The sequence below is a fragment of the Accipiter gentilis genome, chromosome 30, assembly GCF_929443795.1.
Source record: "Accipiter gentilis chromosome 30, bAccGen1.1, whole genome shotgun sequence".
NCBI lineage: Eukaryota > Metazoa > Chordata > Aves > Accipitriformes > Accipitridae > Astur > Astur gentilis.
In genome coordinates this window covers 11569498-11594818 of record NC_064909.1, presented here as the reverse complement: position 1 = coordinate 11594818, position 25321 = coordinate 11569498, and the positions used below count along the sequence as shown (strand labels likewise).

General features: G+C 35.9%; 1 protein-coding gene across 15 annotated transcripts in view; it reads left to right on the top strand.

The window, feature by feature from the left end:
- ESRRG (estrogen related receptor gamma) overlaps positions 1-25321 on the top strand; it is a 409846-nt gene that overhangs the window by 333571 nt on the left and 50954 nt on the right. For all 15 annotated transcript variants that reach the window (XM_049833518.1, XM_049833524.1, XM_049833530.1 and 12 more), the window contains one exon: positions 21771-21881. In XM_049833518.1, coding sequence (XP_049689475.1) covers positions 21771-21881 — 111 coding nt within the window. The remainder of the gene's footprint in view (positions 1-21770; positions 21882-25321) is intronic.

Below are 25321 nucleotides of genomic sequence, written 5' to 3'. Positions count from 1 at the left end.
TTGTTTCTGCATGACTTTTAATTTTGCTGCTTGATTTGGTTATAACAATGGCTGCTTTTGTCACAACTCTACAAAATGTTTGCAGACTCATGCTCCCTCCCACAGTCAGAGCCATGTCAGACTCTTATAAATGAGTAAGGTGCTTGAGAATGTTTTGAGCATTTACATAAAGTTGTTTTCTAGCCAAGCTGTTTCCAAGACTTTGCTGCATTTGATACTCAGGAATATCAAATAGCTTATGGTGGGGGAAGGCACCAGGGAGCATGAAGATGGAATTGGGGCAAAAAGATGGCAAGGATTGCCTAGTTGGATGTATAGAGAAGGACCCACTTGTCAAGCTGAGCATGTAGAGCATGGTTACTAAACAGTGCTTTACTACTTGCTTGGAGGCAGTTTCTAACAGGTGGCTTAACTACTGGCTATGATTTCAGAAGTTAGTTCTTTTGAACCTAATCAAAGCTTCCTTTTCATGTTTTCTTTGGTGTTCAGTCCTGGCCAGCTTCACATTTTCTTGTGGTGTTTTGTGGTATCTTTGGACACAGCCATTTCTAATCCTTTCTTTCTTCAAGAAGTTTCTTAGAGGGAAGGTTGCATTGCATTTCTTATTTCAAAATATGTTAACAGAAATTTGCTGTAATTTCAGCATGGAGGTTCTGCCCTCCAATGGACATTTGCAGTTTCTCGGTAACCTTCAGTGTTTGTCTAATGACAGTGTTAAAAAAGTCAAGGCTCCATTACATGCTTACTCATGTTAGAAGCCTTTTCCAGTTGGGATAGGCTGTTTTGCTTCCTTCTGCTAAGTTATCAACTCTTTTCAAACTGTGCCATTAAAACTCTTCAACAGTGAGGAACTTGCTATCTAGACCTGCCCAAAACTTATGATGTGCAGCAGTGGACAGCAATATTGGGCCTCTGAAGATGATGAAACTAGAAATAGAAATAGTAATGGTAATAAGGTGGTAAGAGTAGATTTCCAAAGTCTTGAAGAATGACACCACGTAGAGAGCATCTTTGTATCTTTAACTCCTCAAGGATTTTTGCAAAATGACCACTCCTTACTCCCACATATCTTTCCTCTAAACCCATGCTTTTGGTGAGTTTTAACTGTGGACGTCTGTGTTAGTTGGGCCTTTATCTTGAGCTGAACAAGATGTTGTTACTTCTTTGGTACATTCCTGATGTGGACAGATTAGTAATATGAGACCAGCAAATAATTTTTGAGTGGATTTTGAACCAGATGTTATATGGTAGGAGTACCTGTGCCCTGAGCCACTGGTCACTTGGTTCTCCACCTGGCCAACTACAGCTGATATGGAAGAAAATTATTTTAAGAGGTCATGGATAGTTAATTTGCTTTGTTCCTAAGGACACATTTTATTTAAGCTTATAAAAACATAACATTTTTTTGTAGCCACTAGATAGTAAGTAGCTATCTGGTAAAACAAACTTCATGTATAAAATCTAACAGCAGCGGAAGTCTTTGCAAAAGTTTTTCTTTCACATCTCGTTATTGCACAGCAAACAGTGCTAGGAATTGGACATTCACACAATACTTAGGATGTCACTGAATGAAACATGTCAATTCAGGTTTGGCCCAAATCATTCTGTACACAGAAGCAAACATATGCCACTGATTGCAAAAAATTTTGATTTATTTGCTGTTTGGATAAGGAAGCTGAAACTGCATTTCACATGGTTTTGAACTGAGTGCACTGGGATGGGATAACCATCTGTCCTGTAAATGAGATGCTCAGCTATGTGCAGCTATTGATAGTAACATGGGTTACTGGCTAGCAGTGTTATCTAAGCAGTTGCTGAAGGTTTAAGAGTACACAAATAAAAGTGAGTTAAAATGACCATTTTTAAGGGACTTTGGAAGCTTTTAAAGAAAAAGCAGAGTTTGTGAGTGCACTAGTCCTGCTTCAAGTTTCTTATTTCAAGCTAAGCTTACCAGTTTAATTTTAATCCCTTTCAAATGCCTTGGTCATGCTTTGAAGATAGAAAACCGCCCCCTCAAGCTCTGAAGCTGAGCAGTGGCTCTTTTTGTTTCCACAACCAAAAATAAAGTGTTCACATGAGCTCATTTACAGAGAGTAGAGTTGGCAGCCTTATCAGGAGAGGAGAAAGGAGCTCTGAAGATGAAAAGCTGTCGCTGTGACAGAAGTCTTTATTAGGTTGGGCAGTAATGGAATGTGGTGGACATGGGATAAAGCGACGGCTACCTAGAGCATTTAGGGAAAAACAGAAGAATAATAATGTTTTATGTTGTTCTTAGGCAGACGCCTTTGGTGATCGCTCTGGCCCAGGGATGTTTGGAGTGAAAAAGGGTACTATGTAAACAGCATACTGTCGCAACTTTGCTTGGTGTTTGAGCCTCTGCTGATCACAAAAAAAGTGTGAGTCAGAAAAAGGAAAAGATGAGTCATTATGTAGTTTCTTAATTACTCAGCATTCCCTGTTGTGCCAACTCTCTGCTATAGAGCTTGCTAGGAGACACACTTTGATTGAAAATCCTTTTATCCAGTTTCACACACATGTCAAATCCCATTTACAACAAATACTTCTGTTGTGGAAATTCAGGTTTCTCACTATAATTTTTTTATATAATAAAGATCCTAAAATTATAATTACATTGAGATAATACTTTAGTATTATATATATGTAATCTATATAAAATATAATTAGCATGAGAGTAAAACATTGGATTTTTTTTCAGCTTGCTCCAGTGAGTTATTTCTTTTGCATTCAAGGTGAGGTGGCACTTTTCTATCAGTTTCCAGAAAAAATCTTTATATCGTTGTTACAAGTTTTGTTTGCGGTGGTTAAAAAGACTTTGTACAACAAATAACTTATCACTCAAGCCCATTGAAGTTAGTGGAATTTTTGTCATTCACTTTTCTTTCCATGGATTGGGACTGTAGCATGTGATATGTACTGTGTAACCAACAGATATGCCCTCTGATGCTTTCTTACCTTACAGTGAGCAAGACTGTGAATTTCCCAAAGCTCATCTCAAATCTTTGCCAAGGATGTGTGGAACATCCCGTTTAGCGTAGTGGGCAGTGGTATTGCATGGGCCTGTATTCTACAAGTGTTATTTAGCCCACCTTGTGCTCCTGTTCACTAGGACGGAGATGCCTGCAGAAATCACTGCATGCTTGGAAAACAGCTTGTTACTTGGGTGTACATTCATAGCTGTATATACATACATCCATGAATAGAGGAAGGATTCCCTGAAAGCCACTTCACTCAGCAACTGCCGATAGCAGTTTGGAAGCACAGTCTACAACTGGGTCTAGTCTTATCCTTTTAAGACTTACTCCTGTGACTTCAAAATGCTGTGTTAATACTGTTTCAAGGGCTTAAGGAGTTTTAACTTGTGCAGAGGTCTTTGTTCGCTTTTTGTGTATTTACTTTACGTATGTGAACCAAGTGATGTGAATTTGGCCTGATGGGCTTTTTCAATGCAGAGGGCTCTTTTTCTTCCAGCTGAATGCAGTGGCAAAACTTCTGCTGACTTTAATCAGAATAGGACTGAAACTTCCTGTCATCATACAAAAGATCAGCTTTACATTGATAATAAACAGTATAATTCCACTAATTTTCCCACTGTAATTGACAACCACTATGGCTTTTTGTCATTGTTTTTACTTCAGAATTTTTCCTATTGACTTGTTAGATTTCCTCCTTCATTAAGGATTCTGTCTTCTTGCTAGCCCAGGATTAAAGTCACAGCGACATTTTGTAGGTAACAATGTCTTCACAACCCAAACCCATTAGAATTAGTGGTACTTTAAAAGAAAAAATGGATAGCTAATTGTTTCTGTGGTTCTTATAAATTTCACAGCTGCTATGAAATTCAAATAGAGACCTGCATTGCTTTTATAGGCATCTCTGCCCCTCAGTAAAAACAAAAAGGCTTTACTTCAAGTTTTGAATTGCCTTCTTTAATGCCTTTAAACAATAGGCCCATTTCTTCATTTAATTAAAACAGTAAAAGTTGTGCCTCAACCATACAGATTGACAGAGGACTGTAATTGATTTGGCTCATTTCTTTTTTTTTATCACAATTAACAATAAAATGCAGCGCATTTTGCTGGAGAAGTAACTGAGAAAAAAACAATGAAAAAGAAAGATAAATGGCAGTAATACTGCTTACATTAATTAGGAGGGTATGCTGAATATTATTCATGCTGGAAAAAGTCTGCAATTGGGATTTTAGTGGCATGGGAGTTTCAGTCAGAGTTTTGTCTGAGTAAGGACTGCAGGCAGTTGTTCGTCAAGAAAACTGTATAAAATCACCTGATTTTAATAACAGATCTTTGTGCAGTGGAACATGCCACTGATCTTTAAGCATGTCCTCAGGTAAACTGCTCCTTAATAAAGAATAAAGTGTGATGGAAAACCTTCTCTTGAAAGATAGACCTACCCATTTTTTTGTGGGCTGTCTTAAGATCCCATATTTGGGTGGAAAAAAAAGCACCAATGTTCATTGATCCTACATCCAAATTAAATTTTTGAAGTTCTGTTAACAGTTGTACATCAAAACTGGAAGGGGGGGAGGACATGTTCACAAACCAACTGACTTTTTAAATGAGGCTTTTGCATCTTTACAATGGATTTGCTCGTTTGCAATGCTTACTTTATTGCAAAACAGTATTTAGTCTGGTACTTCACATTAATAATGCAAATTGAAATTAGCACTAAATAAATCACCTTTTTTTTTGTGGTATCTATCGATGAATGAAAAGGACATAAAGGAATTCTTTGTCTTCCCCTACCTATTCTCAGTGGAGGAATTACTAGCCTAGCCATTGATCTTTGCCATTGACAGGATGGACTGTGTTGCGATTGCATGTAATAAGATACGTTTTCTGTTCTAAATTCTAAACTGACTTAGTTTTACACTTCTTCAAATAATATCCATTAACCAGTTTTGGCATTATACTTTTGGAATCGCCATTCATTTTATGATGCATGACATGTGAGAGCTATCTAGAAAACATCTGATTATGGCCCAGTTCAGTAGGAACAGTCCGAGATGAACAGGTAAACGTGTGTTCATGATGAGTTGCGTTGGTCCACGTAATTGAAGTTGAACCCTTTTCTATCTCTGCCAGCACAGGCAAAATTTCTTTACTGATACTGCAGACCTTGTGTACATAATAGTTAACATGTACGTTTGGTTTTTAATGTTGTGAAGTACGTTCATGATAGAAACTTTTATTTTCAATTTCCCTTTAAAGCTCAGCACATAGAGCCTTTCTTTCTTATGCATATGCTGCCAAAGGAGGATTTTCTCTAGATAAATTATGCCCTCTCTTTCTTAGACAAGATTTAAGAGCTTTTCCAGCTGTTAAGTGTAGTATTCAGCACTTGAAATCACAGTCTGTTTAGTTCACTGTGACAGTTACCAACTGTGTGGAGTTTTGACAAGGATTGTATACTTTAGTGGTACCGTGTACTCCATGGCTTAAGAAAAGTAAAGTATAGACTGCATTTCTTTATGTTTAGTACAAAGATTAAAGTGCATTCCTCAGAGTAGAAGCAATAGAATAGAATGGGACAACTAATAAACAAGCATATGAAAAGCTTTTTTACTCTATCTTACATATTTATGTAACTAGGAGGAGAATTTCCGCATCTTCTAATTTGTTCATTTTAAAAATGAAGAAGTCTGTGTAGACGATTTTTAACTGTGTTTTAATGCTGTTTTGTGGAAATGGCTTTGAATAAAAAAATGGACCACACCGTCCTGGATGTAGGGAAGGTAACAGTCAAAATCACAGAACTCTGGCTCTTCATTTATTTGAACTTTAGGAATTTTTTGATGTGGAATTTGAGTAATCTTTGGTCTGTGGAAGTTGTACTAGAATTCACTCTGTATGTGAAAAGGACTGGACAAAGATAAGATTCTCAAATTTTGCAGTATATTCTAATTTTTGCTTTTTGATCATAATCTTAATTTAAAGGTCCAGTTATCACTAAAAGTCTGCTGGGTTTATGTATTTACGATATCTGGCCAAGTTTCTTATTGATTTAGTGCTTAACTGCATGTTAACCTAGTTTCAAGAAATATGTAGGTACCATCACTGGGAGAACAACAGACCCCACACAAACTTGGCACAAAATAGAGAAGTTTACTATACTTCCACTCTTTGTGGATAGTTTGAAAGGAAGATCACTCAGCAGTCTAAAAGGAAAGGCACAAACTGGAGAGAATAATGAAGAGGTATCAATCCACTGTACCACACCATCTCTGACAAAATGGCATGACAAGTGGAAAATAACTTAACTCTGTAAAATGGGGAAAAGGCAGTAAAAAATGAATTGTGTTACAGTTTCTAAAACCTGCCTCAATTCAAGAAACAAATGCGCCCGAGCATTGCCAAGGTGTACAATGTTCACATAAATCTCCCATGTCAGCAAATGGGAAACACGTAAAACCTTAAGAAACAGTATCAGAAAATATCAGATTTGTTAAGACCACTGAGATCACTGATTAAAAAAGGTTCCATCTTCAGTCGCAAAGGCCTTCCTCATAAGATCCATCCTCAGTGCAGTCTGTTTTGGTTTTCTCCAATAAAAGGTATAAATGACTATTCCCCAAAAACATATTGATGTTTCCTGTAACTGATGCACAATTTTGCTGAGTATAAGCATACTTATAGGTGTGTTCTTCAATGGTCAGTTCCTTTCTTTTCTGCAGGTTAACTAAGTTAAGGCTTCGAGGAAAATCACTTGAATCAATTTCCTTGAAAATACAGGCAAGTTGTTCTTCCTGTTCTGTCGTTACAGTAATGCAGTAAGCAGTGCTGTCTTGTTAAGAGCTCTGCGTGTTTTTATACCATTCTTCTGAATGTATCTAGTCCAGATTAGAATTAGTAGAAAAAAACTTCAACATCTAAAAATGGATCCAAATTTGACCTTGGGATCAAAATACCTTCTGGAACAAACAAAGTACATTGCAGAGGGAGGTTCTGATCCAAAGAGAAAGTTGTATGGTCAAAGAGAGGGAAAAGAGGAAGAGGAAGAAACAAGCTTATTTTGCTTAAAGGACAGTCCTCAGTATAAATTTGGATCTTATGGGAGTAATCTGGAGGTGTGTGGATGGGCAAAATCTAAATGCTGAAAACCGAACCACATAGAGACTTTATTTGCCAACTGCTCTCAAGACCTTTGCTTCTTTGTGTTGAGTTTCCTGTATTTGTATTGAAGGATTACATATGTAAGGCAGGATAAAAGAATGAATAAGGAATTTCGACTGTTAGCTTTTATTAATCATTGAGCAATGCAATGCAATTTGTTCGAGTTACACTGTGATGTGCAAAGCCCATGCAGCCTTTGGTGATTGTTCTCTCAAGAGAGCCTGCTGGAGAAAGAGAAGTGTACTCACTGCAGCACATTATGGATTGTGTCATCTCCTTTTCCTTTAAGCCTATGTCTGTTTTCCTGATCACAGAGGTGACAGGAATTACATTTTTTGATGAGGAACTCATAGGACCCAGGGAACTCATCTATATTCAAGAACAATTTGACTGCCCTTTGTATCCAGTTAAGAAGTTAGAACTTATATATATGTGCACCTGTTTCTTTTGTGCTTTCTTTGGTCAGATGAAGAATGGATTAGAAATAAATTCTATGTATCTTTCCTTTAGATATAGATTATAGTTTTGTAAACTGACTTTCAAAGGAACTAAAGAAGCCTTAAAACTGAATGATGATTATGCTAAGAGCATTTCCGATACTCTTGGCAATAGTATCAAGTAAATATTTTTCATGTGTTTTATTTCTACTTTGCATTAATATTTTAAGATATAATTGTCCTCTCTTGACCTAAGATTTTAATGTCTTTATTATCATAGCAAATGTATATAAATGGTTCAAGTAAAATCTTACATAAACTAGCCTGTATACTTTAAGTATATAGACAGGAAAAGTATAAAAAAAACCAGAAAGTGAATTTAAAATTGCAAAACAATGTTAGGAGAACTTCTGTTGAAATGATTGCTTGTGAAGGCAAAAGAACAGTATTCTCAGTAACTCAAAATTATGAATGTTTCAATCAAAAAAAAAAAGAACAGGTAAAAGAGTCCCCTGTTCAAATATGGCAGGAGGAACAAATATAGTAATAGGTGAAAGGGTACTACATGTTTCATAGACAGGGACATTAAAAAAGGTGCTTCATAATATGTCCAAGGCTCTTTGTGCTAGAAATTTGGGGTTTCTGATAAAGATGAAATGCAATTCCATTATTACTGAATTTTATGGTGAACTAGTATGGTAAGTCTCTTCTCATATTGAGAGTATGATGAGAAGAGACTTGGATGTTGCAGTGGTTGTCACAAACACAACTTCGGATTGACTTGTATGTACACTTCATGGCTAAGTTGCCCAAAAACTATCCTTGGTAGAGGATTATACACATTTGTTTGTTTTGTGGGTACTAGTTATAAACATCCTGAAATATTTCTCTAGGTTTCTGTATGTGGGTTTCTTTCATTAGGTTATTTTGTATATTACTTGTCATCTTTTTACGCAGTAAATTCTGCACTTGTTTTAGCCTTAATGTCTTTTAAACTGGATGTCACAGTCCATAGGAATTAAATTCAGGTAGAAATGTATAGTTATATGTTTAAAAGAAAAAAGAAAGAATTAGTCCAATGTAGGTGTTTTAATGGAGGGAAGAGAACTTTGGGAGAGAAAGAGGAGAGAAAGCAGAAAACTTTGAAAGGAGCACAGTATTTGGAAAAAATATAAAGTCCATGAAAGTAAATTGTTTGCTCTTCCTGCCCATAGAAGTAAATCTAGAAAAATGTACAGACTTCAGTAGAATTATGCTAGATTTGCAACACATTGAGTGAGAAAACCTCGTTCACCTGTTTGGTAAATATTCTTTTTATGGCCCTTAGAAAAATAAAATATGTGTGTGTTTAGCATTGCACACAGTGAATATTTCCATTGAGATCTGCATTCAAAAGAGTAAGCATGTGCCAATTTAAATAGACTGTGCTTGTCAGCAATTACTGACATAAAACTAAATTTTTTTTTTTTTTAATTCTGCATCTGTTACAGTTCTATATGAAAATAATTCCTGGGGATCAGGAAATTTTATGCTTTATTTCTTCTTTTAAATAATATTTATGTCATTATGTCACCCGATTACTTGCATTAGATACCTGTGTGCACTTTGTACAGTTTTTCTTCATAGTAGTTGCCGTTACAATTTAAACAAAAATATTCTCCTCAGACAAACATCTTTTATCTAAGGCATTGTTAACAGGGAGGAGTTTCTTCTGGAAAAGAATAATTTTCGTTACAACAATTGTTGACCTTTTTTCTCTTTCTTTTTGTTTTGTGTTGTTCATTTAGTCTGGCTAAAATTACATACATATTCATGTATTTTAATAAGAACAAAGCATTACTCTTGGATATTTTCCATAAATTTGTTCTCATAAACAATTTGATAGACATCTACTATAACTGTAATAGGGGAAGTTTGCTGTAAATCAGTCTGCCAGGTTTAGAAAACTAGAATTTATTAACCCATTTCCCAAAGGCCCAACGTTACCTATGAGATTAGAACAAAATTGTCACTGTTTTCTGTTTTAGAGCAGGGGCATTTTATAATCAGAGTATATTGTCTAATTGTTTCAAAATTTATTGTGTTTTATTAAAGTGAAATCAATTTACCTCGTAGTATTAATTGTGCGTAACATTATGGACAGTCAAAAAGGGCTGGAAAACACGGAGCACATTACAATTATGTTTTTCAACTGGGATTTTCTGCACTAACTCTGATCCAATCCTAGTACTAACTACATAAGAATAGTCGATATGCAGGCTAACCATTATGCTTTTGTATGGAAAGCTTCTAGCAGTAGTATCAATAAAGTGGTATCACTAATAAACTTTCCATTAATTGCTCAAGTATTACCACAAGATGAGATGCAGAGGCCACAAACAGGATAACCTGTCACTCCAGCGTGCTAGGCAGTATGTCAGGTTACGAGCCTAGCAGGATGTATGAGCTAATGTATAAATCAGTTACGCTCTGGGCATGGCATGAATGAAGTGTTAAATATGTTTGGGAGAATACTTAAAATTCAAAATGGAGAGTTACTTAGACTTTTTTTTGTTTATGTCCACAGAACTTTGCCTGTACCTGTTAACTCCTTGTGTTTCATTTTCTTTTCCATTGCTTTACCAAGATGAAACACAGAATAGATACACTTGTTTTAAGAATTGTAAATATTTAATATGGTCTTCTTTTTAGGCTTTAGCTGGTAAAGCCAGATATTATCTTAGGATTTTTATAAATATGTAGATACAGGAATATTTCAGTCCTTCTTCTGTTAAAGGAAAAGAAGTGAACATTAGAAGATTGAAAAAATGGTATGCATCTTTTAATCTTGCTATGCTTCACCAAATCTGATACTTTTTCTATACTATATAGATCTGCCCATATAATTCAGTTGAAGGACTGGAGCCTTCTCTTATAAAATTAAATAATTTTAAAATTTTATTCCCTATTTTGCACCTCACTTAACCTTAGCATTAGAACTTGATTAATTAATTTTAGTTTTTTTCTGCTCAGTTTCACTTTCTCATTCTCATGTATGCACAATTCATTGAGAGTGGTATTCATGGAATAACAGGGGAAAGGTTGTATAAAGACGAAAAGGCATTTTTAAAACAATTGTTTCAATAATGTTATGTAAGTATACAGGTATCTTTAAAGACGTAAAGGCTTTAATTGAATTGACAGCATTCCTTCAACTAGATCTTCCACTGACACCTGCAGTATTCTCAGTACTCTGGAAAATGTTGGGGTGAATGTTTGTACACTTGGATACTTTGTATAAAATACAAATACTTCTTTCTTGAGAAGAGTTCTGTGGGTGGCATAGTGAGCCTCAGTAAAGGGCATTTATAAAATCCCTTCCTGGCAAGGCTATTTTGAGTGGATCAGGAGTTCAAAATCAAGTGGTTTTTAATCAAACACACACTGAGGATTTAATGTTTCAACATTTTGATTTTATGCACCGGTTTAGTCTGTGACTTTGAACACTTCTCATGTATATATAAGACTGTATGTGCAGACACAAATATATTTGCACAATGAGGAGCGATGATAAAGAACCATTCTCTTAGAAATATCCTATTATAATACCCTAATTTCCTTCTGCTTTTAGAAACTTTGCAGACAATTTTTTAATCCTGAGTTAAAAATTAGTTTGCTGTATTTCGCCTCTGAATAAACATTTGAAATTAATATGAAGGACACATCAATTACATTCCTTAATACTGGGGGGTGGGCAGAAAAGGTTTCAGATTAATTGTAGCACACTGTAGATGAAAATATTCTGTACCAATGCTTTTGCAGGACTTCCTGAAGCTGTTATTGTCTTGACCAGAAATTATAGAACACTATTTGTAAGGGGTTTGTCTAATTAATTTATTTTTCTGTTGATTACTGAATACAATTTTGTGAATAAATTATCAGGGTTTTTTACAGACTCTACCTTTATACTCATCATTAGCTACACTACTACCCAACTTTTTTTGAGGAAGAGACAAGTACTTTCTTCCTGTGTGCTTTTTTCCCAGTGTTCATTAAGCTGCACACACTGGAATGTTTTTACCTGCCACCTCCAGAAACCATAATATATGCAGAGAATGTATCTGCTTTCTTTGTTTCCACCTTTCAGCACAATGCTACAAGATAGCACCAATAGGAAGCAATTCCACCACATTGACATTTTACATTATTTTCTTTATTTTACTATGCTATGTCTTGATGTGATGCCCATCTAGCCACTTAATTTTGAAGTTTTAGTTTCGTTGTTGAACAATCATAACTTTAACCCAGTGCAAATAGTGAAACAAAAAAACTTAAATTTATTTGTCTGCATTAACTCTCAGATTTTCAGGCAGGAGCAACACTGCACAGGAAGATGCTCTGACGCGGTATGTCAATACCTTCCAGTCTGAACATATTAACCTAAATCACTGGGGTTTTCCTACCTAAGTAGGAGATAAAGATTCCCCTTTTTAAAATAAGCAACTGCTCAGAGAAGTCAGAAAGGAAGTAGAAACAAGGAATTTCGAATTCCTCAACAGTCATGAAATGTGGACGTCTGTACTATGAACTCATGTAAGACACTGTTGAACTTTACTCTTGTAGCAGATAGAATTTTGAGAAGCAGAAAGTTACAGTATACGGACAGGAAGAGCAAAGTACAGAAAAGCCATGTTATTTGCCAAAGACACCTGAAACTAGTAATATAAAATCTTATTTTATCTTGAAGTTAGAATTATCCTGTAATTGTACCGCAACATTACTCTGAGGCCCCGAATGAAACCCTGTTGTGTAACTCCTATCTAATCCTGAAAAAAATTTGCAAACAAAATAACAATAAAGAAGACAAAATGCTTGTACTTTGGCTGCAAAAGTAAAGCCAAAATGTGAGAATATCTATCACATTTTTTAAGCCCTCATTTTCATATAAAGTTGATACTTAGGTTTAAAACTACCCCATTTTTTGTAGCATCAGGCTGGCATGCACTCATTAAATTACTTTAGATATTCTAGTTTCCAATACGGTCTTCTGTATAGGTAAAATTGATAAAGTATACTTAGACTATAAATCATGATAAAATATAATGCTCCTAAAAATGTGTTAGCCTCAACCAGAGGCTGAGACATGGTGTAAGCTTCTTGGGCTGGTTTCCCATTGTGCCACCTGGTCTAGATTTTCCAGTGCCATAAAATAGCATGCAGAAGAAAGAGGGAATAAGTTCAGAGTTCTGCCATACCTTTTGAGGAAGCTTGGAGGATGAAGTGTGAAATTGATGAGGTTCCACAAACCATTATCTTATTCTTTAAAAGAATAAAACAGGGAAGAATTGCATGGTGCTTCACCAACAAAAGTGTAGTTCATAATTACTCAATACATAAATATGAGAAAGATTGCAGAGATAGTATTGTTATGGGTGTGCTAAGAGAAGAGACGATGTCAAAATGGTCTTTCCATAAGTAAGCCTTGGAGAAGTCCAAAAATCTGTGAGAACACATATTTTTGCACTGAGGCCAATTTGGGCTCAACTGGCCATATAAATCCACCTTAACTGAAAAGGTAACTCTCTTATTTTGCTAGATGAGTGCAATTCGGAAACTAAATTTTGCTTGTCTCACTCTTCTAGAGTTCAGCACAGACTGGCTACTCCTTGAGGAGGATGAGAAAGATTTTGTCTCAAAGGAAAAAAAGAAAAAAAAAGGATAATAAAACAGAAAAGTAAAACCCCAAACTTAGGGAACATGTTTGTTAGGGTAAAGAACTTTTAATATTTCAGTGAATTGTACATCTGTTTTAAAGCTCTAGTATGATGAGAACTATCCTTTAGTTTCCTCTGGTTCTGTTCCAGCAAAATGAAATCACTTCCTCTAGATAGAAATCCTAATTCTAAGCAAGCTATTTCTTGACCCCAGTAGGACCGATATGGTTTTATGTACCTGTTTCAACTCATACTATTAAGAACTTTCCTGTGACTTCTGGATCTCAAATTAATTCCAGAATCGCACATCACCCAACTCAGTAAATTGAAATATTGTGAAACTGTACATTATTGTATCTGAAAAGAGTATTGGAGATCTTTATTCATGCTACTGGTACTTCACAGTCCGAGTATTATAACACATTTCATTTCTATCTTCCCATCTCTCTTGAGAGTCACCAGCAAATGGTCCAGAACTTCAGTTAGACTTCTTTTCTATTAGAGTTGTCACTAGCATAGCTCTTGAATTCTTTATAAGCTCTGGTGATGTGATCTAGAATAAAGGCCTGCTTTTGACCTTCAGGTGTTGGTATGGCCTTGCTCAAACTTACTTTTTGACCTTTCTGTCTCCTGGCATTCCATGCCCTTTCCTTGGATCATCAGCCAAGCTGACTTAACCAGTCTGCGCTTGTCACCTTAAAATAGTGGTTACAAGTGTATTGATGCAGTAATGACTTTACAGCCCAGCAAGCTCCACTTCATTAAATTGGTTGTAATTTGAACTCTGAAACAAGATAGCATCTGTGTAACTATATTTAAATAAATTAAGGTAAGAACTGCACTATTTAGTTAGTGATAGATTGCCTTTATTTTTATACCTTGTCCCAGGACATCGTATGCATAGTTAAAAAAATAAGGCATATACTATTATATAGTATGCACATTGACATGAAATGTAATGGTGTAATTAGCAACAGTATTTTCTGTGTTATTCATAAAAGCTTTTGCAGTATTTTACACTGCTTCCTAGTTTTTAGTATATTAGTAATCCATGTGATGTGGACAGAAGTATTATGTGATGGTAACTGTTTCGTTTCAGAAATGTCAGGACTGTATGTATTCACAGTCTTAGTTCTGCATCGCTCTTCCTTCACAGTTTACAAATACTCACATATACTTGTATACATATGTATACATATACAAACATTTACAAATACTTTGGAAAAGTGAAGGAAAAGAAGCGGAAGTTTTGTAGCCTGCATTTAGTAGCCTAATTTCAGTTTCTTTAAAATCACCATGAGTCTAGCATAATTCTAATGAAGTGCTGGTAGTATAACACCCAGAAAAGACAAAATTTAAGCACTAGGAACTGTGTGCATCAAGTGTATCTCTTCTGGAAAAGAAACTTTTTTTTTTTAATAAGTTCTTACGTGTAATATTTGTAATATTTGAGAGCTAATAATGGGTACTGCATGTTTAATGCAACAGAGTAGCTGTCCTGTTTTTTCTTTTTTTTCTTTCTTTCTGCACATTCACCTCTTCTTGAACAGAAATAAAAGGTTCAAAGCTTGTCAGCATCAGTTTATAGATAGCTGTTTAAAAATAATGAGATATTGGGTATTGTAAGGCTCAGGGCTGTCTTGCCAGACTCATTTATTTCCATTCACCTTTTGTCAGAATTGCAGACAGAAGACATTCAATTAAAACTTGTCACCTGTTGCATGTGACCTAATTTGTATTTGTAGTGTCACAGATTAGGATACTTAGCTTCATATGGAACCATTAAAAATGTAAAGCAACAGTAGTACACTTAAACATTTTATGCAACATTTTCTTCATGTGAACATCTTTGTTTATGGACCATTCTTCAATGGAAATCACTTGTGCTAAGAAATAATAGAATTTATTTACACAAAATCTCATTTGCATGGGAAAACTAAGTGGATTTTATGCATGTTCTTTTATGTTTTAATGCATAAATGATAGTGCACAAAAATTCAGCATGTAGATGATTAGTTCATGCAAAGTTAATGTTCCTTTCCAGAGAGGTGGAGTACTGAGCTGTGTAAGTAACACATTTATCAGTTCTTTTGTCAAACTGAAAAAAAAAACCAAACCCAAAAAGACCCCTCTGGGCTTTAACCAAAGAAAATTTTTTTTTCAGTTCCTTTGCCAAAAAACCCAGCCTTCTCATACCCTGCTCCCACGTAAAAAATGGATTTTCCAAAATGTAACTTACATTTGGTTGCCCAGAAACATTTTTAATTATTAAACATGATCAAAACCTGAAATGAAACATTGGTTTGAACCACTTGTTTTACAAAAGCAATATTTTTCTCTTTTGATTTTTCAACCTGGAGTAATTCACTAAATATTTGAATTGGCCCAATACTACTTTTTTTTTTTTTTTAATAATAAGCTGTTTATTGCAAATCTTTGACAGAGAAACAGGTAAATTAAGCAACTTGTTCATAGTCACAGAGCAAGTTGGATATTAAAGTAAGAAACACAGTTTTGTCTTTCAGTCCATCCCATGGGCAGGTTCCTGAACCTAAATTATTTTGTAGGCATCTCCTGAGGACAGTGAATTTTATCCTATATTAGCAAATACTTTTTGGTACTGACTGAATGTAAAGCAGGAGGATGATTTTTAGACTTCCTGTTCTACACTAAATAGTGTATTTAATAGCACAGATAGCTATCAGAAGACAAAACACTAAAGCCTTCCGCTGCTAATTGTTAATTCAGCTGTAGATCAGGAAAGCTTTAATATGAGTCATAGCTGTTATCTTCTTTGATGACTTAGGACTCTGTTTTCAAAATATTACTAGCCTAATGGATACATATTTTACATGTTTAGTTGAATTTTTACCTGCACTTGGGGTATTATCCAAATACTTTGTAAACTGATTTCAGAAGCTCTCTGGCATCCTTATAATTCAGCACATAAAACAAATATGCAGATCCAGAAGAAAAGATAGCTCATATTATCCTTTTTCTTCATGCTGTGTTATTTCCTGCATGTTTCTACTATATCGAGAGAGGTCTTTTGTGGTTTAAAGTGGAAGTATTTCTTCCACTACAAATCTTTCAGACTGTAGGATTAATGCATTGGCCTCACACTTCTCTAATAGCAAAGTATGGAGATTACTGAGTTGTCTAAAGAGTTACTAGATGACCATGCATTCTTATCTCTAAATACATTTTGTCTGTGTTCATGGTGGAAAAATCAACTGGTTTTCCCATTCTTTGTGAATAAATGCAAACCCCAGAGTTTGTAATATCCACCCAAGCTCACCCAGCAATCTTATAAATAAGCACCGTATGTTCAAGTGAACTGGAACACTCTTAACAAGATGCTGTCCCAAAGGAGAGCCACATCAGAACCTGCCATTAAAGTTCCTTTTGCTCTTCCTAGTTTTGCTGTTAATCTGTTTTTTTTGCCTCTGCTACTGATGTTCCACTAAAGCTTTGCACGATGCAGTTATGTGGGTATCCATTCTTATTGGTCTTACTGTAAAATTTAAGTCAATGCTGGGAATCTTACAGACATCTGTAGAAAAAGGATCGTTACCCACTTACGTATCTCAAAAATTGAGATAGGAATAAATTTAGTATAGAGAGAGTGCTGTGTTAGAAGTGGAGCTTGCCAGAACAGCGTCAGTGTAGCATGTGTCTGCTTGCCATAAATCTCTCATGTCAAGGATGGACAGGGATCAGAATTTGAAATTTCCATCAGAAGTTAAAATTGTGGGTTTGGGTCTGATCTCAAACCTGTTCTTTACTGAGGTACTGGAAGGAAGAGAGGAAGTTTTGATTTGTTCAGATATTAGTTCATATTGAATTTAATTGGATTTATTTTTTTCAAAATAAAAAGCTAATCCAAATTACAGGTACTAAGCAATTTCTTATAGGCAGTCCTGGTATGGTAGGTCTTGATTTGAAGGATTGGACCAATGCCTTCCAAGTTAGCCTGGGGGTTTCCCGCGGGTGTAGAGCTCCATGGAAAGGACAAGAATGTGTTTGGGACAAGTGGACAAATGAACACTGGAGACTTGTAGCTGAAGTGAGAAGGAGAGGATGGAAAACAGGAACAGAGGTGGATTATAAAGGAGTAAATAGTATACTTTGCATATGGCTTGGATCTGTATGGAAAAATAGGTGACTGTTAAATATGATTATCATACTGAGGACCTGAATTGCAAAAAGAATGCCATACAGGGGTAAGGGCAATCTTTCTGATTATATAGCACCAGTCACAGTGGGGTACCTGTCCCACACCAGGGGTTTAAGGCAGTGTGAGAAAAGGACCACAAAAAAGGAATAATAATTTGTGTTGGTTGGTGAGGGAAGAACAAATGAGGAAGTACAGAGAAAATGAAGAGTTCAGGTTTGCCTATGTTAAGTTTGTTTACATTGAAGTACCTGGTGGGTAGCTCATTGTGTATATCAGCTCTAGTCTTCAGTTATCTCTGTGCAAGACTATGTGGACACTTTCACTTTAGAGTAAGTGCCTAATATAATTTTGTTATGTGTTCGTAACCATTGATAGAAGTCATGGAAAGATTGTGTGAGGAACCTGGAGGCGAACCTTTTTTGTAGAAGTTTGTATAGTAACTATGAGGCTATTTTTTTCGTTAAGGCCACCTGGAGAAATTCTTATGTTGGATTAGTATGTATAATTGCCTTATTTTTAAAAAAGTAGTTATTGCATTGATTTACATAGTTTCCAGCTCTCCATATATTACAGTTCTAGTCTAATCCTTATCTTCTGAGCTTTGTAAATGATGTCAAAACGTGTGACTGCCCATCACTCCTGAGGAGGTGAGCTCGTGAGTTGTCCTTGTCCTAAGGTGTAAAGTGAATGTGTTATACTTGAGTGTTGAAATTGTATCATAACTGGTAGCAGGCCTGTTATTTCTATTTGTACCAAATAAGATGATACCCTGTGGTCATCCCTGTTTTTCTTGTTTGGGCTTTTGGTTTTGTTTTTCTGTTGAAGAATTATGAAATGAAACTCGGTGTTGAGGAATGCAGAGAATCAACTTGCATGTCTTCAGTGGAGCTTTGTTCAGTGACACTTACGGATGTTTTGACCCTAAAAACCTGTAATGATAATACGTACAGTGCAGTTCATTCGGAGGTGTGCCATGAATTTATGTAGGTGAGGTAGATATCTTTCTTTTCACTTTGTGGTTGAGGACTGATAGGGTGAGTGAATGGAGTTGCTGAAGACTCTGGCAAGCCACATGCACAGCAGAGTTAAAGCAGAGGTCTACGTAACCTCTCCCTCTACCGTAGCTAGATGCCACAATATCCTCTTTAAGTTTGAGTACAGAGTATGTGTTGAATTATAGCAATTACCTCTGTGATCAAGATATTAAGCCCCTTCTGCCCCACATGAAGATCTTTTGTGGACAAAATTGTTTTTCTTTCTTCCCTTTGTTTTTCCAACAAAGAAGGCATCAGCTGTTACTGTCTTGAGAGCACATAAAAATATCTTTATGTAATGAATTCTCTCATACAAGCTATAGGATTCACAAGGGAAAATGCATGCATATACACAGGAACCTATGGATTTCAGTTTGCTGCCCCCCCCCCCCCCCCCCTCCCCGCCCCTCACGAGTTTTTATGGAATATCAGATGGGTATACTCTCTTAAGTGGTGTCTTGCATTGTGTTTACTTCTATAAAGACTCTTGGGAATTAGAATACCACTTAGGGTGTGTTAGATTATCAGAAATTTATTCTAAAATAGCTATTTTGTAACGGTACTAGGAGCAAGGAAATCTTAGGAGCTAAAATGATGGTAAACTCCATATCAGTTTTAATGAAAGGTTTATAAACCTCTAATTTATGTTCTAAATTATGTTGGTACTATGTTATCAAAAATGTTTTTGAATTAGAATTAGTTATGTTATAGATTTAGGTAATTTTAAAATGTGTAATACTGTTACTCCCCAGTTACTCAGAATTATGATTTTTTCTTTTTGAAAAAGAAAGTACCTATATTTATAGGTATAGCTATGTATGATAGGTGAGTACATGGATCTATGTATATTTTTGCTATTGTGACATTCATCTCTATTTCCTTCCATTGAGTATGTGAATGGCTTGAATGTGTATCTTGGCAAATGCAAAGGAGGTAAAAAAAATTGTTCATCTTGGTAGATTTATATTATTTTAATTTAAGCTTCAGTTCCATTACTTTTTGATTAAACATACTTCTATCTGATGCTATCTGTCTTTTATCACTATGAAATCTGCTCCCAAGCAGAAAGAAGGATGGCATCTGAATTATGCAGAAATCATTTTCTATCTATTTTTTCTTCAAATGCTGGGCAGTCTTTTTCATAATCCCACCAATATCACATGTGGCTTGTTCTAATCCTCTGCCTATTTCTGAATATTCAACTGTCAAACCATGGTCTTTTGCTATTTGTTTTTATGGCAGCATATTGTCCTGGATGTCATTTTTGCTTCGGGTGTAGCTCAAACTCCCGATTCAAGGTTGGAGAACACTGAATTATCATTAGCTCTGAAAAGCTTTTGACTATCAGTTTTTAAAGTGTTGCTGTAGTTCATGCATTTCTAAGTATAGCTTTAAAAACAAACAAAAAATAACCACGCTTTGATGATTGAATCACTATGAATTTTATAAGATAGCTTAGACTACAAATAGGTCACAAGTTTGGTAGTGAAATAGCTAAATACCATATATAAGACTTGATTCATAATTATGCACTGACCTGTTTGGGTATGTGGTTGATTGGTTTTATTATTTATATAATGTGATTCACAAAAACATAATGAGTAACATACAGTGAGAAATGTACTGCCTGAGTTCGAGAGAGTGAAGTACAGAGTCTTCTGCAGTAAACCAAATCAAATTTCACTATTAAATAGAGGTGATGATTACCCACTTTCCTGGTGAGCAAAAACTATTTAGCACTGTTGTATACAATTCACTGCATTATAGTTACAGACATTGCTTGTGTCCTTAAGCCAAGTACCTCCTGTGTTACTAACCTTTACAGATACCAACAGTGCGTCTGGGCGAATGAGAACCCCATGCACACAAAGCCTTCCTTGCTGCTAGAGGAGTACAGATGTGGATCTGTAAGCTGCCATCTTCTTTGGTTCAGCTAGTGAGTGTTCTGGCGTGTTAGTTTCATGCCAGCTTGGAGAGTAGGCGATAGAACAGGAAAACAACAACAACAAAAGGCTGACGGATGTTTCCTGGTAACTGGACTGTGTTACCAGTGCAGGTTCATGAGCAGCACATAAACTCTGTGCTGTATTCTTCTTGCTGTGCACAGAAGCTGTAACTTCTTTGGTGGTGGCTTCTCTGCTGTCCAGAAGCCAGTTCTGGAGGTATTTCCTGGGAGGGAGAGATCAGGGAGATAGGAAGTAGTAGAGTAGGGCACAATAATGGCAATAGAAAAGATGAATAGAGGGAGGAGAGCTAAAATAGACAATGAAAAGAAAAGTGAGAAAGTGAGCTGCACTTTATTACATCGCTCACAGGGATCATTGATACGTAATGAGTCCTTGCATTCTTGTCTAGTTAAATCCATGTCATCAGGGACAAATTTTGCACTTGGTATTACTTGTCCTGCTGCCCTGCATATGTGCCGAGTTTTTCAACTTCAGTGTTATGTTACTACTTGTTTATACTGACATTCATCCTGGTTGTCTGGAAATCTGCCTGGGTGACTCAGAAGGAAATAAAAATACTTCATTGTTTTATAGGATCTACCATCTTTTTTTGCCCCTCATTTTTTCATTTTGTCTATGAGAGCAGCCATAGCTTGTTTCAGGAAGATAGACTCCTATATATCTATACAAAACAGGTAGCAGAATGCTTTATTGAAGCAATGAACAATATGGAGGTAGAACACAAATGTTAAGTCATCATTGATGACATTAAATGAACAGCCATACAATTTCTTTCAAACCCTCATGAACAGTTTCAAGTCTTTAAGCCACATGTGTGTTCTTATTTTACTAAGGATACTTAGTTTGTATCCTCTGGCCATGTTAATCCATGTTAATTAAAAGCATTGGGTTTTGGTATCTAAACTTTATACAGCACTCATTGTTTCTAAAGTTCTAATTCTCTGTACTTCTCTACTCACAATGTTAGCCTTGTGTATCCATGGTGTTTATTACAGCTTTGAACTTCGGCTTCTGGCAAAGATGACTTAAGATCAGACTCTTACAAATGGAACGTTAACTTGTTAGCTGTTTTTAATAATACGTACAAATGAACAAATGGTTTTGAGTGTACAGGAGATTATGTTGTATACTTAGTCTTGCATGTGTGAAAATCTAAACAGCTTGCAAATATGTGTCGTGCTGCTTTCCCTTGCTTTCTAAAATTAATTTTTTGAAATGAACATGCATTTTAAATAAATATTGGAAGGCAGGAGATTGAAGATTGTAACCTCATAATATATTTAATTACCTGTTTGCTTATTTTTCCCAATGTAGGTGTCCGCCTAGACAGAGTACGTGGGGGTCGCCAGAAGTACAAGCGCAGAATAGATGCAGAGAATAGCCCATACCTGAACCCTCAGCTAGTTCAGCCAGCAAAAAAGCCATGTGAGTACACCAGATACACAAAATTTCTCTTTGAATACAAGGTATTGACTCCTAGTCCTGTTTCCTAAGCTCCTCCTGACCGGGACAAGGGTTTGGTCAGAAGATATTACCATGAACGCTATATCAATTTAGCTCTTAACATATTTTGTTTTAAATATGCTCATCTTTCTCAAGTGAAGTTGAACAAAGAATATTTTTACAGGTGGAAGTGTATAAAAGCATGGTTTATGCAGTGCAAATTTTACATTTACAGGTTATCTTTATTTTCAGTGGTACATAAAATGGTTCATACTGTGATCATTAGTTCATTGAAGCTTCTAGTTTCAGATTTCACAAGAAAGTGATTTTTGTAGTTTTCACTAACTAAATGAGTTTGACTGCTCAACCTCCCAATGAAAATACATTAAGAGCCTCATTAATTTATACCTATAGATTAATACACTACCTAGCATTAGATTAAAAGAGCAATATGCCACAGTAATAACAAGCGTAGATTGGTAGTTTGGGCTCTAGTACCCTTATGGATTTTTTTGCTTTGTTTTGTTGTGTTTTAATAATCTCCTTGATTGTATCTCACCAGGCTGAAATTGAGAGAGAGAGAGAGAGAGAGAGAGAGAGATGATCATCTTGTTGCTAAAATACAAGTTCCATCCTCTTTGCGATTAACTAAAAATAGTTAGGGGTTTTGCTTTGCAGCTTATATAAACTCAAGCAGCAACTGTACTAATTCCATGAAGTAAATTTAATAGCATTATAGCTGTAGTGCAAGAGGCTAGTGTATTACCCTGCAAAGGCATACACGCTGTAGGAAGTGTTGTAAACTCTTCTGAATTCAAATGAAAATACACACGTCCAGTTGTTCCTGCTGAGAAGGTTGATTTACTCCTAAAATAGAGAAATAAGCCAGAGAAATAAGGAGGGCAAGCTCCTTCTTGTCTCCCATTTACCTCTGCTCCTATGCCTCTGACAACACACCGGACAGTTTTAGGTTCTTGAAAATATCTGGCTGTATGGAAAATGGAATTTGTTTCTGTTCCTGTTCCCCAGTAGGGGACAGTGCTGTGTACAATAAGTTTGAGCATATGGGGATCTGGAGAGCAAATAAACAGTCTTTGAACTGTAAGTGAAAGGGCATTTTAGCTGTGTCAAAGAAAAAACAGCCAGTTTTACATAAAATTAAGGCTTAAGTGAACATATGGCATAGTTTCCTTTTGCCTTTCCAAAAAACATTATGCTGATTATATTCCTTCAATTGTCCAATCTGGCATCTTCTACTCAGCCTCCATAAGCTGTCCCACTGTTCTGTAAATACAGTCTAGGGCTGCACTAAGCAGATTTTGCACATTATAATAAAAACTTTCTGATAATACAATAAAATTTAATAAACTCTAATGCTTAATTTCATTAGAGGTTTAGTTTTCCTGGGTGCACAGATTGTCAGTTTTTCATTTACTTGATATTGTCATTGAGTAGAAATATTGATAGCCTAGCATAACAAAAAAGCCAAGACCAAACAGGCAAAAAAAAAATAATTCAACCCCCAAACCCCAAGCCCTGTAATATGAACAGAGGTTAACGCAGCTGTACTGAAACACAAGAATCTCTGTGTAAACCCAAGATTACTGCAAAGTAGTGCATTACATTACCTTTAAGACGATAGCTACACCAATTTCTGTAAGCTCCATTTGTCTGAGATAAACTAACCTCCTTATAAATCATTACTCATTATCTAAGTGCCTCCTTTCATTTTCCTTAGCTCATCCAATTACAAACATTTTTGTAACAAACATTTATAAAACTTAATTTTCAGAACCTGCCAGATAAGTGTCAAGACTTGAAACAGTTGAATCGGTTTTGCGTGGCAGTAGCCTGGGAGATTTTCTGGACCCTGACTGATAGTTTGTGCGTAACAAAGGCACAGGAATGAAAATTGGGTTCTATTGATTCTAATTAGGGAAACATTAAATAAGATTTACCTAGAAACAGTGCTCATGGCTATTCAATTTCCTGAGTGATGGAGCTTTCTGAGTACATCAAAATTTTCCTATGGCCTATACTAATGCGTGGTCCAATATATGTAGCTTTTTCCCCCTATAGGGAAAGAACAGGTGTTTGGAGGATCTTTCCTACACCTACTTCTGGTCTGTATTATATTTTCCAGCTTCACCAGGGAATGTAATGGCCCCCCCCGTAGATCTTGTTGACTGCAAAAATAAAAAGAATTTGAGATTTTGGGAATCCTGAGTCAAAATATACAATATACCTGAATCATCTACAAAAAGCCATTGGTGAGGAACCTAATAAAAAAATGAAAGAGGTTCTTTGGCCATTTCTTCTGTTTGCAGGGAAAAAGAAACAGAACTTAGGGGTGTGAGTGCTTCTTCATTCATTTATCACTAGTTAAAAACCCACAAAGTTGAAATCCTCAGCTACATATGTATTGATGTTAAGAAACTCGTAATTTATTTATCCTACTTCTCAGTACATGTAAAAATATTGGAATTTGGGAAGAAGCAATGTTATCTTTTCTCACTTAAAAAGATTATGTTTTCTATGTGAAATTAAACAGGATATGAAGACTGTTTAAAAAATAAAAAAATTATGTGCAAAGGCTGTTTGCCAATATAAGTTAAAACTACCATCTGTCATCTTTAAATAAGAATAGAATTCCTCATTAATCAGTTTGATAATCAGTAGAATATTGAGATCAAGAATTACTGAGTTGGCATAGTTCCTATAGTTCATATAAAGCATGAATATATCCCCTTGTAATAAAACATGCTTGATGTGATGGTTTCCAGTTGGCTCTTGCACTTATTTTATGAAGGGCTAACATATATCACAACTTCTGACGCACAAATTTGGAATAAGGCAAAAATTGTAGGGACAGTGGATCAGAATCGAGGAGTAGTCTGTGTCACAAAAGAGCAGTAAAGTATCAGAGATCCGAATCAAGTGAGTATTTTATGGAAATCTGTCATGGCTGGTTGGGAACCTCTCTGACACGTCCTGGGCAAGTCACATCCCCGTCACCTTCCATTGCAGCTCTCCCACAGGAGGACAGTGTGGTCCATCCTGTGACTTACATGCAGAAGGGGAAAATGATACTAATTCTGGCAACATTCTCTGCAGCCAGAAAATGCTTCGCACCTTCTCACAGTGGAATCCCGTTTATATCAGACCCCATAACTCTTTATCCTAACAAAAGGAACAGATTCATGTCAGTTCACTAAAGGGTGCCATTTGGGCTTTAAATTCTGATGGTGCATTTGAGGTCACAAGATGTGCCTACCATGAAAAGTAAAATGTAAATATATTAGGTAGTAATGTCTGCTGTATTAGGTGGCTTAATGAATTAGTCCTTTTCCCATTTTTCAGTTCTGCCTTCTCGGAGTAACAAATCAGGCTCCTGTATAGAGATAAGATATTTCCATTGTGCC